At 45.8% G+C, this 19,754-nt stretch overlaps 1 protein-coding gene across 3 annotated transcripts in view; it reads right to left on the bottom strand.

Moving 5' to 3' along the window:
• RALGAPA2 (Ral GTPase activating protein catalytic subunit alpha 2) overlaps nucleotides 1-19,754 on the bottom strand; it is a 94,306-nt gene that overhangs the window by 20,136 nt on the left and 54,416 nt on the right. For all 3 annotated transcript variants that reach the window (XM_065633074.1, XM_065633072.1, XM_065633073.1), the window contains 2 exons: nucleotides 16,387-16,545; nucleotides 11,997-12,124 (listed from right to left, as the gene is read on the bottom strand). In XM_065633074.1, coding sequence (XP_065489146.1) covers nucleotides 11,997-12,124; nucleotides 16,387-16,545 — 287 coding nt within the window. The remainder of the gene's footprint in view (nucleotides 1-11,996; nucleotides 12,125-16,386; nucleotides 16,546-19,754) is intronic.

The raw sequence follows: 19,754 nt of genomic DNA, 5'->3' as shown, positions 1-19,754 counted from the left end.
AGCACCACTGCAATATTGTGCTGTGGATAAAAAACAGCAACAGATCACGAATGCAAAAGTGTCCCAGGAAAACGTCCTTTTCCTCCCTTACTGATCTCCCCAGCTCCAGAGCCGCTCGGCAGGAGCCGGACGGTCACATTCAGCACAGCTATTTGACTGCACATTCTTAACGGACAGCCTTCTGAGGCTGTTTTTCTCAAAAATCCTGATACTCTTCTGCCTGATCAGGGAACAGAAGTTTACTTTCATTTTTAAAAAACGCAGCTGTTTATTCATCCCGCGCGAAACATTGACTCAGCACGTTACTGCACCGTCAAAACACGCAGAGGTAAAGCAGCAGAACACTCCGCGTATTCAGAACTCCTGCCCTGCTGCTGTCTCACAATTCTGGACCATTATTACAACAGTCCCTATGGTAACCCCAGCAGCACTGGCTTCCACTCTGTCCTGAAATCTCATTATACTGAAACACTACAGGAAAAAAAAAAATAAATAAAGCTCAGTCCTGATGCTCTAAGTGTAACAAAAAGATGAAATACAAGGGGAGGAAAGTGTGTGTCTGCAGGCATGGAATTTTTCATTTCTTCCAGTAAGTGCTAAAATGAAAAATGAAACGTTTTGTTTACTAGTGTCTGTATATCTTCTTCGATGATACAAGGGCACATCAAAAATTGTTGGTTTGGGCATTAAAAGGATACTAAAGTCCACATGAGCCTTTTATCTGTAAGCATCAGTTTTACAGATATTGTAACTGCTGTGAAAAATTGAAACTCAAAGTAAAATCTCCCCACTTGGCTTTCCAAGGTCCCAGTACTCTGTGTGTTGACTTTAGGGATTCCAAAACGCATGTTGCTGCGGTATTTAAAAAAAACGGAAATGCTGGCATGCAAATCCTATTCAACAACTTGAGAATACTGAGGGCTTTTACAAGGCAAAGAACACGTTAAAAGTTCATTAATTAAACAGTGCTTGTGAACAGATGGAATGGCTATCTGGGCTCTAATTACTGTAAGTTGGTACAGAGGTTCGCAGACCTTAATGAGGTTCAATAAAATGAATGATTACACATCAATCACAATTAGAGAAACCTGTAAGATGAGCTGAATTATCATGGCAACAAGTCATAAAACACGGGAGCACAAAAGCCAACAGGCTCTGCGGAAGCCTGTAAAGAAATCGGGTCTGAATTAAAGCTGTTCAGGGCTCCTCTCAGCTGTAGCCCCGTCCAGCAGCTCTGTGATTTAACGGGAGGGCTGTCCCGTCCCGTCCTGTCCCCCACACTGGGGACGGAGCAGCCGCAGAGCACCACGGTGCCCAAGGGGTTACCGCAGCAGAGAGACACGGCAACGCTCCAAAAATAACCCCGCGGAAACGGAGGAAGGGGGAGCCTTTTTTCGCACGTTGTTGAAAAATAAAGACACCGATGTTTCTTTTCATCTTGCCAGTGAAATGGAGATGTCAAGCATCAGGTACTGCGACTGCTCAAGACTGGCACAACTAGAAAATGCAGCTCCCCAGAAAACTGTGGCGTCGAGGTCATTCGAAAGTGGTAACTGCAGGTGCAGCTGCTACTCCTACAACGCCAAACCTTTAAATGACAGGGAGTTTTGGTTAAAAATTAAGGACCAAAATAATCCCCGCTGCTTCCATGTGTTACCCCTGGAGCCGCTGGGGACGCGGTGTTTGCAGAGCCCGGATTTCCGGCTGCAGCAGATGCTGGAGCAGGGAGAGGAAGGCATGGAGCCGGGGACAGACATCAACAGCCAGGGAGATGTGAAGTCTGAACATCAGCTCCAGTGCTTGTTCCCCCAGTAAGGGCTCTACACCTTTATCGTCCGTTCTGCCACGCTTGTGTCGCCTTCACGGCGTTGGTCTGGCAGCCGTGGCTCCAAATGCTCCAGAAGCCAACCCGCAATCCAGGGAAGAGAATCGGAGTCACCGCTACGGCACCAACTGGTGGGAGACCTTCAGGAGCAAGAGCAAAGGGAAACGCACGCTAGCTTCAGGTTACCCTCTAAACTTTAATGACTTCACTTTCCCAATGATGCTTTTTTGGCACCAAGACTTTGTGGCTCTGAAAACCTGAGCTAAGGCCCGGTCGTTTGTCACAGAGGTAACGCTGTGATTTCCAGGGGAAATCAGCCCCTGCTGCCCGCCCCGCACCGCTCTGCCCATCGTGACACCGGTGGCAGGGGATGAGGCGGGGAATCCCAAAGAGGTACAACGATTCCAGCTGTTCAGCAGAAGTTCCAGGTTCTCATCAAACCCTGGCCCAGGCCAGTTCACAGACAGGATTACACTACAGCAAGTGAGCTGAGTTAAAAAACAAACAACACACAAACACAAAAACCCACCACACACAAAAACCCACAAAACAAAAACCCCATACCTGAACCAGAAAATGCTGTACATGTACTAGATTGTTACTTAGCATTAGATTTAAGAAATCGTTAAAAGCCATCTGCTCCTGTTTATACACTAGAACCCTGACAGTTAATCTTACTGTGAAACACACACAAAAGTACGATACTGAGGAAAGAAATAACACAAATCTGCCAGCCAATAAACTCACTAAAACCCACCAGCTTTCTCCTAGATTTCTCTCTCTTGCTGTTTTCACACTTATGTCCCCAACCTAGTTAAAAAGTCCCCAGCAACAGGACGGCTTTAAAAGTTTTTCAGCGCGTGCAGAGGGAAAGCCTTTCCCCTTCAAAAACGGATGTAGGATTACGATGATGGCCACTAAGCAGCCCGTGGAGAACAGGCACAGCAACCCCACGGCCAGAGCTCTGGGCACAGCGGCGCAGGATGGCCCGGGGGCTGGGGGTCTGGTCCATCTCGAATCAAGCTCCGCACCGACCTGGGCGGCTCGTTCTGAGCGCGGCCACCCCGTCCCTGCGCGGGCACCTTTGTCCCTTTGTGGCCGGGAGCGGGACGATTGCTGCTGCCCCGGCTTTGTGTCCGCCAGCAACGGCCAGCGCCGCTCGGCTTTTCACCACCCGCACAGCTCCGCACGCAGCAGAGCGCCCGCGTGTGCCACACGCTTCGGTTTTCTCCGAATTCCACAGTTTAATTTGATGATTACTCTACAGAAATTAAGATGCATCCTTTTAATCTAAATTACTCAGGGTAATTTAACTTGATTTTATTAAAACGTAGAAACGATCGCTGTACGTTCTGCACAAAGGGATTAGACGGGGAGGTTAAGAATCAACATCAACGACAGCAGCAGCTCCCTCTAGTTGGAAAGTGTATGACTTTTCTCCCCAAAGAGCCGGTGTATAGGAAAAATATTACCAGCTTCTTACAATAAGCGGCTTGGTAACTTGTGTTGTAATATACGATCGTTGTAGATGTACTAACTACATTGCTTTGATTCTTTTTTTAAATGAAAATAAATTTTTATTATCTATGCTGACTTCTGACTATTTTTGTAATATATAACTCCCAACAAATTAAAAACTCCCAACAAATTAAAAACTCCCAACAAATTAAAAACTCCCAACATTTGACAATTAATTTATTTTGGAATAATTTTAAAAAATACCGTATGTTAGAACGGCAGTTTGAAAACCATGGTTTACTGAAATGTAAAAAAATCGTTAGAACTTGAATATGTTTTAAATAAATACAGGGTTTCATATAGCCACCTCCTTCCATTTCAAGGCTTTGAAACTAAAGAAGAGGCTTTTTAGCCTGAGGGGTTAAAAGTGTGGGTGTGGAAGTGGGCTTTTGTTGGAAAAATTAGCAATGCTATGAGTCATTGTGCATTAGCGGCAGAATAGTTTTGCATCTTGTATGACTGCAGACACCATATGCCATGCGAGGGCCCGCGCGGGGCCACGTGGGCATCCCCAGCGGAGCGGCTGGCGCTGCGGCGGGGCCGCCGGACACACGGGCGTGCTGGGAGCAGCGGGAACAGCTGGTGAGCCACCGCGCTGCCCAGCGCGCCGGCACCGACACACACACACACACTTTGTCCTGGTTTCTTGTGGGTTTTTTATTGCCCGTTTGCGACAAAAGCCAAACGAAAACAACGCCCGGAAATCCGAAGTGCAAGCTCACAAGCACACTTCCAAAAGATGCATCGGAGGTTTTAGCTACACGAATCCCTTCCAGGTTATTAGGCGCAGAACCGCAAAAATCATCAAAACTTGCTTTGAAAATACAAAGGACACAAACCCCTTTGTCTGGTGGATAAACAGAAAAGAAAAAAAAAAAAAAAAAGAATAACCAAAACCAACCAACCAAACAACACCCCCAAAAACCACTGGAAGATTGAATCGAGTACTGAGTAGTAACCTGAGTGTATCGGTTTTGCTCTGGCAAACCTGAAAGAGAGCCCCTGGTTAAACACAGGCTGGAGGGGCATGGACTGGCAGAGCAGTCACTGCGTTTTGCTTGCGAGTACACAAAGAACTGCTTTTACAGACTTAAACTGGATAAAAGTTACTTAGCATTAGAATTAAGAAATCATTAAAAGCAATCCTAAGAGTGGCCCCAGCACCCAAACCCTTCTGCACAACTCAAGTTTGATTCAGCGCTAGGACACAAGTTTAAAGTAGCACTTAAATAAAAAGCCCGGTTTCCGGCAAAATTATTAATGAACAAATATTACCAGTGAAGAAATGGAATAAAGAAACCACATGTTTCATTCAAAGCGGCAGCTACTCCATGGCAGAGGAGAGCTAAGGTCCAAAATCCCAGATCCCAGTCCTGATCTGCTCCTTATACTTTATATACTATACTATTCCCAGCAAGATCATGACTTTCCAGTCTTTGGTAGAGGCTGAAGAGGTACGGCTATGTATTTTAGGAATGTTGTTTTCAATTAGTGCACATCTACATCATTTAACAAATCCAGAGTTGAGTTCCCCCCACGCACACACTTCTGACACACATCACACAGTGAATTCACTTTTCATCTGAAGAACCATTACTTCATGACGTCACTTAACCACAGGTTCATTTTTGGAACTACCCATTAAATCACTTAGCAAATAAAAGCCTTCAGAACGGTTGGGTTTATTTACTCCGGCTGCGAGTACAGTTGCTGCACAGCGATCAGCACCGGGCGGTGCGAGCGGTTAGTGCCGCTTAGAACTCCGCTGCAGAATTTGCTGGGGACTTTCTCAGCGATCTTTACAGCTTCCAGCCGTGGAGAAGAATAATGATGCCCGCGTCGCAGCAGACACACGCACCGCGTCGCAGCAGACACACGCACCGCGTCGCAGCAGACACACGTGCTGTGCTGCGGGGACGCACAGGTCCGTGCTGCCGGCCCTGCCCTCGGTCACAGCACCGCGCACCAGACTGTGCAGCAAGGGACTCTCAACAGGGACATGTATGTACAGGTGCATGCACAAAACCAGGGAAATTTAAACCCACTGTGTCCGCACATCATCCAGCAGCACGTGAAGTTTGAATCCGCAGCAGCATTATATACTCTTTATATATTCACAAGCGGGATGCAGTAGATTTCTCGGCAAGTCTATGAAGAGCGGGATGAATAAGAGCTGAAGAGCCGCCTCCACAATCCCATGTAATGCCACCTAAAAGCTTTGCCTCGCATGACTTATTACAGGCTGGAGCAGATTAGAGGCATCGATCGCTGCCCGGGGAAGGTTCTGGCTGCGAGGAGGGGAGGAGGCACCGCGGAGACGGCAGCCCAGCCATCGATCGGCTGCGGCGGGGAGCGGCGCTGGAACGGAGCTCAGGGATGCTTCACACAGCCATCGGCAGCCCCAGACCCACAGCCGCCGGCCCCAGACCCACAGCCGCCGGCCCCAGACCCACAGCCGCCGGCCCCAGACCCACAGCCGCCGGCCCCAGACCCACAGCCGCCGCGGCAGCCCCCGAGAAGCGGCGGAGGGCGAGCGGAGCCCGGCGCTCCCCGCGGACAAAGCGCAGGGCTGGCTGCAGGCAGCTCTCCCGAGAGCCAGAGCCCATCATTGCGGCAGAAAACCGTCAGATGCCATGTCACATAAATTGTCACAGCTCCGCTGACACATGCTTTAGAATTTCATAGTCATTCCTAACAGCATCCATATAGCTTGAGGGCATAACTTCTTCGGATGAAATAAAAGGAACAAATTGTGCACCCTTCTCTAAAAAGGCTTTCTATTTTATTTTCACAGTACGATCAAACACCCCTTTATAACCAAAGCAGAGTTCTAAGTGCAAGATCAACAAAGCACGTTTTGAAATGTGGGCAAAATGTGCTTTCAGGCATCTGCCATTACGAGCACCTACCAGCTCTGATGGGCACGCACACCATTAAGCCTGTCACACAAACATCCCGCTTTTTCAGTCTCTGATAAAGCAGGTGAGCAGCTCAGTTGCTCTGCACTAAGTTAATCAGTAATTGGCTTAAACCAACAAAAGGAATTCATTCAGAATTCAAAGTTGATATTCTTTGCTTAATCTCCTTGATTCCAGACAATATATACTAATATGCAGTACATGGGTTAATACCTGCATGGACTATAATGAACTAAAGAGACGGATATCAATTTCGATATGTATTTAGACGGTCCTTTGATGACGGTCCTAATGAGCTGCTAGTTTGGTATAGTTAAGCAGGCATCCCATATTCGCTGCAGTGGGTAAAATGTCCAGAGTTATTCATGTCCCAGACGACTTCTCCAAGGGAAGGGCCGTGTTTTCCTCTGGCCCCCAAACAGGACTGCGAACTGCAGGCGGGACAATGGTGACATCCAGTGCTCAACCTGCGCTGTGGTCATTTTTTTTTCTCCTTACCAGGCTAAGAGTATTTAGGTCAGCCCTTGTATAACTCTATTGATATTAATGAAAAAGGCAGAAGCAGCACAGCTTATACCAGAGATTTGTTAGGACTACCTCTCCAAGAAGCCTCGCACAGCTACCAGAAATGGGCAGTTCTGGCGGCAAACCCAGCGCCTGGCAGACACGAGCCCGCACGCCCACCCCATCAGTTAGTTGTTCTTGCCCTACGGAGTAACGCAGCACTAGTCTCATCAAGATGCTGCAGAAGAGTACAAAAAATGCAAGGAATCAACAGGCAGAACAAGAAGAAACCCTTTTTCTTTCTGTAAGACCAAAACAATTTATCCTAAAAGTGAGACTGCTTAAAAAGGTAGTTTTATAATAAACATGTTAATTCTCAATAAGCCCCAACAGGAACTAACTCCCTATTTATTCGTTCACAGAAAGATCCACATAGCTTAAATTGCTACAAAAATAATTCAAAGACGACAAGAAATCAATGAAGAATGCAAGGAAGACGCCAACTGGACATCTGACACCCTGCAGCAGGCTGCTCACAAACGGTGACACTTCAGCCCTGTCACAGCTCTCCCGCTTCTCTTCAAATGCAGTCAAGGACACCAGGTGGGACTGCAAGCACGAGAGTTATTTGCAACGACAGAGGAAAAAGAAAAACTGCTAAGATCCTGCAAATAACATCAAAATGATGTTTCAATTAAAAAGCAGCTTTTTTCAGCGGAGGCGTGGGAACACAGAGATACAGGCATTTACAGCAGACACCCGGGGCTGCTTCTCAGATGGTGACAACAATTCACCAGAGCTTCCTCCTCATTGCTGAGGCCACTTTCCAAACTCAGGGAAGCTTTTCTTTCCAGTTAGGAAGCGGGCAAAAGGGCTCAGAAAGCATTGCTCCATCTTGCGCGTGTTTCTAAGCCAAACCAGGCCTGGCACAATCTTTCAGCCACTGCCATTTAAAGAACGGCCGTCTTCATTGCAAAGATAATTTTGCACTACACTCTTTTTAAAAAAAGGAGATGATAAAAGATATAAGAATCCAGGATGTTTACCTTTGTTGTTATTATGACGCATGTGAGACGGGAAAGCAGCAGCATCTCTGTTATGAAATTTGATACGTAAAACCTGAGACCAACTTACAGATCTCTAAACAAGAACAATGCCATTCAAGGAACAATGAGATTACTCCATTTTGAAAGACAATCTGGATGCTCGGTAGTCAAAGCTGTGTTTCCCAGTGCAGTCTGAGAGGAGCCTTTTGCTCTGACATCACTATCCCCAAATCCCCAAGACTTTGTGGAGACCAACACTAAATTAGGGACCAACCAAGGCACCTGGCACCTGCAGACTTAGTTACATCTTCATATTTGGAGGTTTACTAGCACCTGAGCTTAACAACTGTCACCTTAAACAGCAGCTGTAGACCAGACCCATTATAAAGACTTCAAACCAAACCCTGTTCCCCCTCCAGTATTTCTCAAAGACGTGCACTACTGCAGCTTGGGGCGACTGGGACTCCGGAACGTACAAGCGCTCAACAATCCTTTCCAGCATGCCACTAACTTAATATGAGCTGGAAGAGAGCACAAAGCGGCGGGTTTGTCTCATCACACCCACCATCTCTGCAGTATTCACTGGTATGGCACAGGCCCTTGCCTGGGGGTCCTGCTCAACCAGTGACAATGCCCAAGCACCAAATGACACACGCGGCTTTTCATCCTGCTCTCATCTCCCAAGGCATCCTGCTTACAGGCCTCATACCGACAACTGGCAACCTCGGCTCTAACTGGGCTTCGTTAAGAGGAACTTCAGTTTTGATACACGATTATTCATCTGTGACATCAGTTGTTCCTGTCTTTTTCAAGTGCATAAAAGGTGGCTTTAATGCTCTCAAAAACTGCATAAATACATGCATTTTTACACAACAATTTTAGCAACTTTCTTCCTTGTTCTTATATAACTTAAGCCACCTCATTGCTCATGATTTCTGTAACATACAGAGGCATATTTAAGACAAACACTCTTCCCTGCGAGAGCAGTGTGCTGAGGCTGCTGAAGCACATTACCCCACACTCGACCGTTACTCAGGGATGCTGAGAGCACCAATTAGTGTGGTCTGCAGCCGCTCTGCTCAGCGCTCCACTGCCCCGCGAATGAATGCACGCCTGAAAAATGGTTATTTTGAACATATACCAGTGTATAATAATCCACGGCCATGTACACATTGCAGCAGCTACAGAAACACTGAGCTTTAACCGCTCAGAAGACAACTGAGCTCCGCATTAACTGCCCCGGTTTTGCCCCTGCGGAATGCCTGCACACGCTGTTGGACCCGTGCAAAAGAATGGCTTGAAACTAAAGTTTAAATACAGTTAATTATTTTTTAGTGACTATTTTCTTACCCTAATGACTTCCTTAAAACAGAAACAGTTACATAAACACACAAAAAAAGATTTTTTAAAAAAATCTAATGTGGTCTGCCATAGTTACCTTCCTCATTTCCAAAGAGATTTCCAACGGAAAAACCGTATTTGGGTACGGCAGTGGAATTTGTGTCATCAGGCCCAGGCGGCTGCAGCACAGCGAGATGCTCCCGCGCTCTGCGGTCCTGGTCCCCATGGAAACCGCACTGGGACATTGTCCTCGCTGGCTGGAGCACCGGGCTGGGAGCCCTTTGTGCCCAGGAGATTTCTGCCACAACCTTCCAGCAACAGACCCTCTGCTTCCTCCTGACTCTGGCCTAATTGAGATGCAAATTAATCTCTGTGCCTGATTACACTTCCCTTAAAGCCCCTGACAAGTGCAGCTGTAACCGGAGTTTACAGACTTCCCAACAAGTGACTTCAGCTGTCACTGCTGGCAAGATGCTGTCCCCACTCCCGGCACACAACACGGCCGTCCCTCGCACCCTGCCAGGGCTCCAGGGGACGTCACCCCGCCACACTCCATGTCCCTCGGATTGGGGATGTCACCCCTGCCAGGGTTCTGTGTCCCTCAGACTGGGGATGCCACCCCTGCCAGGGCTCTGCCGCTGCTCCAGCACCACGGACGCAGTGTCCCATTGCCACAGAACGGTGACAACAGGTCGAGTTCTAACCACAGCTGAGTCAGGAACATTTTTGGCTCCTCACTGTTCTTACGGACGCTGACTTTGGACATGCCCGTGTGACACGCAGAAGCGCAGACCGCTCCTCAGCCCTGCCTTACACACCTTTCTGCACCCACCTGAACAGCGAGGTGCTGCCTAATGTGCTGCCAAACATCACCCATTGCTTTTCCAGGATTATTGCTTTTTATTTCTCCCTTCTATTGACATTTTTGAGTTATTTCACCTTCGAGTGATTTTCATCTCCAGTCTGACAGTTCCTAAATTCTCTCATTTCCTGATCAAATACCGGGTCTGCTTTGCTCCTGTTCTCCCGCAGCAGCTGGCAAGGCAAACAGCAGAGCAAGCTCTGGGAGCCGCACGGCTGCATCACCGCACCGCCGCGTCACCGCACCACCGCGTCGCACGCCACCTGCACACATCTGTACAGCTGCCTGCTGATTTCTGGCTCACTAAGAATTTTAGTATGACTACAAGTGTTTTATTCTGTACAGTAAGCGTTACAGACAGCCCCACTGTCATGCTGATGGGATCTTCCCACCACACAATCTTTTCCTGATTTCAGGAGTTTCTCAACCCGCTTTCATTTATCAAACAGACAAGCAGCAGTCGATTCACTACAGATATCGCTGGTGCAAAAGCAGGCACAAGAAAAAGGAAGAAAAGAATCCGGGGCCAGATGCCGTTTCAGCGAGACCTCCAACATATGCTGAGCAGTGGCACGTGCTGTCATATCTGTGCTGTGGCGTTTCCCTGGGGACGGGGGACCCGAGAGCGACCGGGTTGACAGCAGCTCAGCGGGCGGGGGAACGCTGGGAGCGGGACGGGAGCGCTCGGCCAGAGCGAGCTGTGCGACAGCGGCCAGAGGCGACAGCAGCTCCTCGCTCCTGTAACCGCCGCTACTCGCGGTAGTTTTACTGCACTGCTATTTTATTGTTATACGTCGTCTAGAGCAGCAGATGGATTAAGCTAAATTCTGCACAGAAGAATTTTAGTAATTAGCTAGATTGCTCTCGTGAAACAAAAGTGGAAAACCTGGCAAGTTTTGAATCATCTGTTAGGTACTGCCACGGGTTTGCCTTCAACTGCTTACACGACCACCACCAACTGCCTTTGTTTTAAAACGAGTATGCAATGAAATTAATGAAATACACATTTACTCAACCACAACACTACTTTTAGCTTCTGATGACTTTTGCAAAGCATACTGCATAAAACTTAGCCTATAAAAAAAAAACCACAGTATTTTGAGGATATTTTGTTTTTTAAAAACATGCATCTCAAACTAATTAATCAATGTTCTTTCAAAGATCAAACCACTTCATTCACAAACTCTTACTCAAAGTCGTACAGTTAGAAAAATACTCAAATCGAAAGCTCCCCAAAGAGAACGAAGTGCAGTGAGTGTTGGTCCCGAGATAAGTGATATGATTAACAAAACAAGCTATAAAGTGTATCTAGCATAATTACAGCATTATGAGAAAATCCTGGAATAAGTGCAAACCTGTAGTGATGCTGTTAGTCTGTCTATTGCACAAGAATAAAAAAGACTGTGCTACAATTCCTGTGACAGAAGCACATCACCTAGTTACCTTCTAGCACCTGTTAGAAAACGTGTTCTGAAAACGCCCAAATTCATACGTGGCTGGAATGAAACTGGAATTCAGGAGGTGAAACATGCGTATCTGAGGCCAAATCCCGTCTCTGTTACTAACATCATGGGTCCAAGTCAAGTTCACGAGCCTGCTTCTCTGAATAAGATCAGAATACAACTGAGCTCTGTGTGTTAGCCTAACGTACACTGCAGATAACTTCTATTAGCGTGAAAGAAAACCGAGTGTTATCATTACTTACAGTTCAAAGCATCAGTGTTAAGTCCAAGCCCACCACCAGCAAGCCTGTCTGAAGGTGCTGGTGAGAACACTTGTGATGTTATGATCTTATTTTTAACACACTGGATGGCAACTAAGCGTGAACAACTGAAAACATTGAGTGTGACGTGAAGAAAGCTTTGACCTTGTCCGGTGAAAGTGAAGGGGCAGGATGTTGAGTACAGCTTACCTCTCCCAGAAGGACACGTGAAGTCGGGGCGCCGCGGCGGGGAGCCTGGTGCAGCGGGAGGAAAGGATACAAGCTCTGGTAGAGCGGGATGAGCGACTTGACGGCTCTGCTGGCGTTGATGCACGTGGCGCAGATGAGGCTGGGCAGCAGCGCCGCGGTCACGATGGCTCCGTTGAAGAGAGGACCAAAAAACGGCACCTGCGGGCCCCAAAGCAAAACCAAGGAATGTGAAGGCGAGCCGGTGGAAGATGAAAGGATGGTGTAGAGCACGGGAACAACATCTGTGAATTTGACATTGATATTCCAATTTGAGTGGATATTAAGAGCCGTTTTCTGTTCTGCGTCCCTACAAGAGACCCTGACTCCCTGGCTGAATCCGACACTGGCAGGAGTTATTGCAAAGAAGTATTTGTTTTAGATAATCCTCTATAAACCCCTTCCGTGGGCTTCAATGAAGGAAACGAAAATGAATAATTGAGGCGCTCCAAGCTGGGGAGGTCAGCAGGAAGCAGGAGATGGTGGGGACAGCTCCCCGGACCCCGCTGGGACAGGGACACGGGCTGCCCAGGGCCAGCACGCTGCTCCGGTCCTGTCCCCTTGGTGTCACCAACCGCCCCTGCCGCTCACGGCCACACTGGCCAAAGGGACACGTCAGCACAGAGAGGATTGTCCGGAACGGCACACACCTAACAGGCTCTGCCATCCCAAACCCAGAAATCCTTCACGCCTAAAGAGAGAACAAATTGTAGTACTTACAAGTAGTCAGACTCCTTTCCCTTCCACAAACAATGAAAAAAAACCCCAAACCCCCAACAAAACCCTGAACAGAAGCTAGCAGCAATTATTAATATTTAAGCTATAGATTTTTTTTTCCATCTGTACAGAGGCCTATCACATATAAATACCCTCTATTATTCTTCTGCAACTGCTTGTGGGTGACTGTGACAGTCATTCAATAAACGGACAAAGGGAATAATATAAATCCCCTGCATCTAGGGAATTCCACTAATTAGAAGTGGCAATGAATTACAGAAGAAATTTGGTTTTAATATAACATCTGCAAATGACAGCTGTCTTTTCACACAGTTATTTTGTCATTCCTTTACTTAAAATGATTTCCTGCTCCTCAAAAAATAGATTAGTGTAAAATGTTTCCATAGTGGTTTTGCCTTCTTTCTCTTTTTATGCTAGCATTGCTATCAAGGCAGTTGGAAGTAAGGGTGACAGGAAGAAAATCTACGCCAAAGTGACAATGTTCTAGAGCATCAAGCTATTCCTCTTTAAGCGATTACATTTCTAGGTGAAATGTGTAACACATACTCTTTTATCAAGTATTGTGAAAAGGAGGAAAAAAAAATGTAAACCTATATTTTTATATAATTGCAAATAAGGAGGTTAAGTGCCTACTAGTATTAAAATTATACCAACATACAAACACCAGATATTCAAAGTCAAAACCACCTGGAGTCTAAAGACTGTGGCAGATTTTCTTAACACAGTATTATGGAATTTATATACTTAAAATGTATACAAGGTGTGTATATCTGATACACCTTACATATGTGTGTATATAAATACACATATATACATGCTCACATTAAAAAAAAAACAACACACAACAAAAAACACTGCGGGTACTTTCCAGCAAATTTATAAAAAATATCTCTAATCTAACATTTTAAAACAAAAAGTTTAGTAACTGTTTTATCTGAAAGTTTAACAGTCAAACTCCAAGAAATGCCCGTTCTGCACTCCGTAACTCCTGCTCAACAGCAAAGCTGCCCCTTCAAGCCGAACCGCGAGGAGTGAGCGTGTTCCTCAGCACTGACTGCGCTCCGCCAGGGACTGCCACCAAACTGGGGAACGTGTTGGTTTGTTTGCTTTTTCAAGCTTCCAAACAATGCAACAGATTACTTCCAGGCCTGTGTCCTAGGCACGTGTTTTCTCAAAAAGCGCACATTTTTCACCATGCAAAGTTAGCACTTGCTGGCGGATGGAAAAAGGAACTCGGGCAAAGGGTGGAAGCGTCCGTGTAGGACGGGGACAGCTTTCACGCTCCCGCGGCTCTCGGAGCGCGCAGCCGGATTTATTATTTCCCCGGCAGAGCCACCGGCCACGCCGAGGGTCATTAGAGTCAATGGGACTCGCACATCGTCAGCTTCCATCTGTACGGGGGCTCTGCCTAACGGGCGCGGGGGGAGCAGCTGAGCGCGGGGACACGCTCCCTCCTCGCGCTGCGCTTGAGCTGGGATTAAACACACGCTGGAGGAAAATGGGGGTTTGAACGGTCACAAAAAATATAGGATGCTTTGACAGGAATCAATTAAAAACAAACTAAACAAAAGAGCAAAGGGAAATATCCCCTTCCTTGTGTTCTCCAAATGTCAGTGCAAGTTATCCATGAAACAAAAATTAATATTCAGCCCGTTGCAAACACCTGCTTCATTACAATTTCTAAGAAAAAAATAATTATTTCTGTTGCACGCAGTAAAAGTAGGCGAGGTCAAATAAACCTTTTGAGCACAAAGCCTTCCCCTCTCCAGCAAGCAGGGCTAGTTAAAAGAGTGGGGAATGGGTAAATTATTGTACCAAATGGCTGAGAATTAATCTCTGCTGACTAGCCGCAATCTAACGAGGCATCTGTGTCCCAGGGAACCCGCAGTATGTCCCTGGCGGTATGTGCAGTGTGTCGAGTCTGCCTGGCATTCTTTGTCCTCTTTTGCAGGCAGCTTTTCCCCTCATTGTTCAGAATATCCTCATGCATCTGTGACGCGTGGAATGCATTCACACTAACAGACTTACTATTGTCTTCCCCCAGAAGCTTTGTCGAGCAAAGACTGCATCACGGTTCCTGATAATTATATTGCTTAATTAATCAAGACAAAAAAAATTTGCAAATCATTGCCCGGTTGCCAAGCAAGGAGATAAAAAATGAAAACAATACAAGCTGAAGCAATATAACAAAAGTAACAGCTATCTGATCAGAAATTCTTATATAATGAAGCTATTAATGCTAAATCGGTTAATGTTAACATTGCTCCAGGTGTCTCTACTTAGACGCAAACAAAAAGGCTAACATTATGTATATAAAAGGCCAAATGTTGCCATGGATTCTGTAACCTGATAGAGAGGACAGCCTTTTCATTTGATTAGGGAATGCAATTTAAATACCAGGGACCGAAGCCAAACAACAGACATTTCTCTCTGGAAGGCTCTTTCATTCACCCTGGGGTCAGTAGCTGGTGAACAAAAGGTCAGCCACACTTGCCCTGGAAATGTCTGGATTAATTTTATTACATTGTAATGGTTTGTACTTTAAATGTAGGGATAACACTAAATTTCCAGTTAGCTATTATTCTTTCTGCCCGCTGGGTGTTTTTGACTAATATGTAAGATGACATAGCTTTTCTCCATTGGTTCGCAGAATTTTCAAGCAGGTTCATAACGCTAAATCCTGATTTTCCCGATGGAACAGTAAATGCTAAAATTTCCAAGAGGTGAATTGCAGTGCTCAAAAATCAAGCATAGAGTAAAAACCCTTTACACTTCAATATATAACAAATTTGCAAGTTGGAAACGTCTACTGGCAAACCACTGGTTGTTAATGGATAAAAGCTCCGTCACTCACAATTCAAAAAGTATTGTATGCAGCTGGTAAATTTGTCCTCTGGTGTGTGCATTTTTCCACTGCTGGTTATTCTCTTGGACAAACACCGTCCCTCATTTAAGGGAAATGGTATTTGTCACACTGATTACTTTCATGAAGTGTATTTTATATACATTTTTGCATCCATAATGTAACAGACAAGCATTTAAGTAGCTTTTTTTTTATACATATGCGCAGATGTACATGCACACACCCCTGATATTTGGCAAAGGAAAAAAAAAAAAATCATTATTTCCAAAACATGTCTAAAATGTGGTTGCATAACAATGATTTAAACAGAAAACACTAAGCGTCAAATACTTAGTTTGATGTAAGGACGTCCAATGCCAACACCATCCCACTGAGTCCGATTGTGATGACGGTCTCAAAAACATGCGAGGTTATGCACAGTGCCCTATGTACAACACTAACAAAGCCGTATGGAGTGAATTAATAGCAAATAAGGAACTTAAACCTTTATTATTTTGCTTTTATTGCCTCACATTGGAAATTCACAATGATTTTAAACACTGTTATTTGTACAATAACTCCTGAGAATTTTGAAATATTTCCTTAAGCGCTAAGCATGAATATAAACTGAACTAGTAGCCATTTCCATGGCTACTAATAGTTCTAGATTTAAAATAAAAGCTCGTTGCCCAGCATATCTTTAGACTGAGATCAACAGACTATAGTTCATATTTTCTGGAACAAAAAAACCCCAAGTCTAAACCACTGAGCTTTATGTAAGCAACAAAACCTTGGTCACTCACATAACCCATATGACAGATCCAACAGAGCAGCCAAAACGTACCTCCGGTTTCTTCATTATCTCTATGAAAAACATGTGGTTCTTCATGGGATAAATAACAATTAAAACGTCTCCAAAATCGGTGGGAATAATGCCTCTGCGGTAGTTCCTGGTGTGTTCAGACCAGACGATGTGAACCTCATCATTTCCCAAGTGACGAAGCTGCAACAGCAAATTGGCTCTTTATTAATCAGAGTGATAACAACAGTTTATGAGGGGTCATGGCTTACAAATTGAATTACAATGCTCAATAGTAGAAATATTTCATTATGGAAAAAGTTAAAATATTGTTTTTCTCCAGTTGCTCATGAAAAGATCAGCTAAATAATTTGCTGCCTTCAGAACGCATTGTTGTCTGATGGCTTAATTAAGTAATTATCAAACTAGCCATTAGCACGATATGTAAATGTACATTACCTACAATAATTCGAGATGGAAATCTGAATTACTAGAGCAAAACATTAACCACCAGAATATCCTATTCCAGCTAAAATAAGGTAGCTGTCACAGAAATATGAAACGCCTTGACTCAGGATGTCAAGAAACTTTCAATCATGAACCGCTATTGCTGAATTTATTTTATTACAAATCTCTCCTTGCTGACTCTGTCCGGAGAGGAGTTCTGTTTGAAAACATAAGCAAAATATCTGGGAAGAATGGGAAATACTGTGGGAGTTACCTTTTTATTTGGAGCAGAGTTGCATCAAAAATGGATAAAATTTAAATGTGACGTATACAAAATGCATCTGAAAGCCCGTGTGTTTGCTTTGTTACTGGAGGAACTGGAGGTGATCTAACAGATGGCAAAAAGTATTTGGCAATCATGTACAAGCTACGCACAATAGTTTCAACTGTAAGCTTTAAAGTTAAAATTTAATCCACACACAGAACGCCAGCCTGAAGCATAAAGAGAATTTAAGTCCTACTTAAAGCTTAAAAGCCCACCCCCCCAATTTGGCGCGAGCCCCTGGAACAATGTGCACAACAGAGCGAACAAAGGAGCCCAAACATTGCTCTGCTCCGGCACTGTCCCTGTGCGTGGGGGGAAGGAGGAGAAAAAAGGCAGTGATTTTCCTTGGTAAATAACCACTAATAATCCCAACGTGTCTCCTATCAGCCTACAGCAGACCGCTGAATCTTCCCTCTGCAGAGCCAGGGAGCGCCTTGAAAAGCAACGACTTCCACTCCTCCGTACTGGGAGGCAAACTGTGCATGGCAAAAACGTAATATTTGTGAGAATCAAAACGTTCAAACCATCAGCTTTGCTTACAGCTCATACTCTGGCAGAGCAAAATAACGCTGTTCACGGAGTGACGTAGATTCTCAGTTTAGTTTAAATGAAACAGAAGATAAAGAGTTGTATTTCATTTACACCTATGAATAAAAGACATTTTTAGGTCTGTTTGAAGAAAATACAAACCATTGTGTCTTATAAAAACAATGAAACGTTAAAAATACTATTACTAGAGCTTCGTACATGTGCGAAAATCAGTATAAATTGCTGTTCTCATGGTCATCCTGATTCCTGTGCATTCTCTTGTATTTTCTTAATTGTTCAGTAAAAATGAAGCAACATCCAAGAAGATGCTCACGTTGACGATATCACAGCGCAACACTAAGCGGTAGTTTGCATGTACAACAAACCCTGCTTTCCCTGTCTGTGAACAGCTGCAGCTGGGTCACCTCAGAGGTGATTAAAAGCCAGATGTAAAGTTTAGCCCGAAAACCCCCGAACCTGGGCGGCACAAGGCTCAGTGCCCAGCAGGCTGTACCGGGAGGACGGCGGCGCAGGGCAGGGAATTGCCGTGTCCTGTGAGAGCCGAGCGGGGAAGGACCCAGCCGGAGAGTCCTGGCACCAGCGTCACAATGCAGAGAAAGCCCCGGCAGCAGGACTCGGCAACCTCTGCTTTAAAAAGCCCAGCAAATAAATATGGAACCAGATTTCTGTGAGGTGACGCAACTGTCCAGTGGCACAGGGCGTTTCACAGAGTGACCGCAGCTGCTCTTCTACAAGAACGCACCCTGAAGAACAGAGGCTGTGTGCTGCCTGGCCTCCTGTTGCTTTTGGAGTGATCGATAGCTAGAAAAACACTCAAAAATACGTCCAAATATTGCTTAAGAGACCCCATTTAAACCACAAGGAACTAGTCTGATAATAATAAAATACTTTTCATACTAAAGAATCCCAATACACTTTGTACTTATATCACATCCAAGAGCACAAAGCTCAGTAAACAGGCAGAAGTTAGACCAACCGAGGCTTGCTGAGCGTGTTCGGGACAGGACGAGATGGCTACATGCTCAAAGTTCTGCAAATGTGGTGTGGTGACAAATTCCCACCTTGGCTACAATCCCCAGCACGTGCCAGGAACCCACTTCAAACCTTGACTTACTGCCTGGTGTTGTTCTCAAGTCATACACCCTTAACCATGGCATTTATAAAGTATCATGTTACATATATAAAATCGGTATTAATCAAAAGTATTGGTTCTTGAAAGATAATTTCGTTGAAAAAAGACACTGTAATAATCTCATCAGTGCCAACAAACCAGCTGCTATTTTCCGGTATCACTCATCCAAAATACAAGCCGTGGGGCAGACCTGGAACCCTGAAGGACACAAGGAAGCATCGCTTACAGGTACAAAGCAAGACGGACGATACATTTGGAGCTGGTCCCCTGCTACGCCCCCCCAGGCAGTACAGGGGTGAGGGGGGGGAAAATAAATCCCAAAGCAGCCAGGAAATAAGATCTATATTAAAAAGCAAACCCAAACAGACCAGCTCAACCACGAGCAGTCAGATGTTTAAGTTTATTGCGGACTCGAAGGATGTCTGTTTGGGGAAGGCAGCTCTTGGAACCGCGATTGCTTCTCCTCCCCGACGGCGTGTGCGTTTCCAGCCTGCACATCACAGAACACCCCGCTCCGGGCCGCACGGCTCCCCGGCCCAGCACACGGCTCTGGCGGGCGGGATGTGCTCCGTGCGTCCCAGCTCCGCGCACCCACCGCCCGCCTGACCCCGTCCGTCCGTCCTTCCTTGCCTGCCCTCCCGCTAATTGCGTTAGCGGCCAGCTGGCCCCAGCGCGGTCGTCTGCTTGGCGCAAGAATTCCTGCTCGCGGGGAGCGCGGCTGCTGCTGCTGCGGGAGGAACGGCCGGGCCTGACGTCCCCATTGTCTGCCTGACAGCGGACCCATCCGAAAATCTAAGTTTTATTTGTAAATTAAGCAGGAAACTTCCTGCCAGAGCAGCGCTGCCTGGAGACTGATAATGTGCGCCTTTCATTCCCTTTCACTCGTACTGTATCACTGCCAATTTGTTTTTCTGCTGCTCGCCAGCCCTAGGCTATAAAAGCCTTGTAAGACATAAGTGC

Source organism: Caloenas nicobarica, chromosome 3 (assembly GCF_036013445.1).
Source record: "Caloenas nicobarica isolate bCalNic1 chromosome 3, bCalNic1.hap1, whole genome shotgun sequence".
Lineage (NCBI taxonomy): Eukaryota > Metazoa > Chordata > Aves > Columbiformes > Columbidae > Caloenas > Caloenas nicobarica.
The sequence above is the reverse complement of the archived record's forward strand: the minus strand, read 5'-3'. Positions and strand labels throughout refer to the sequence as shown.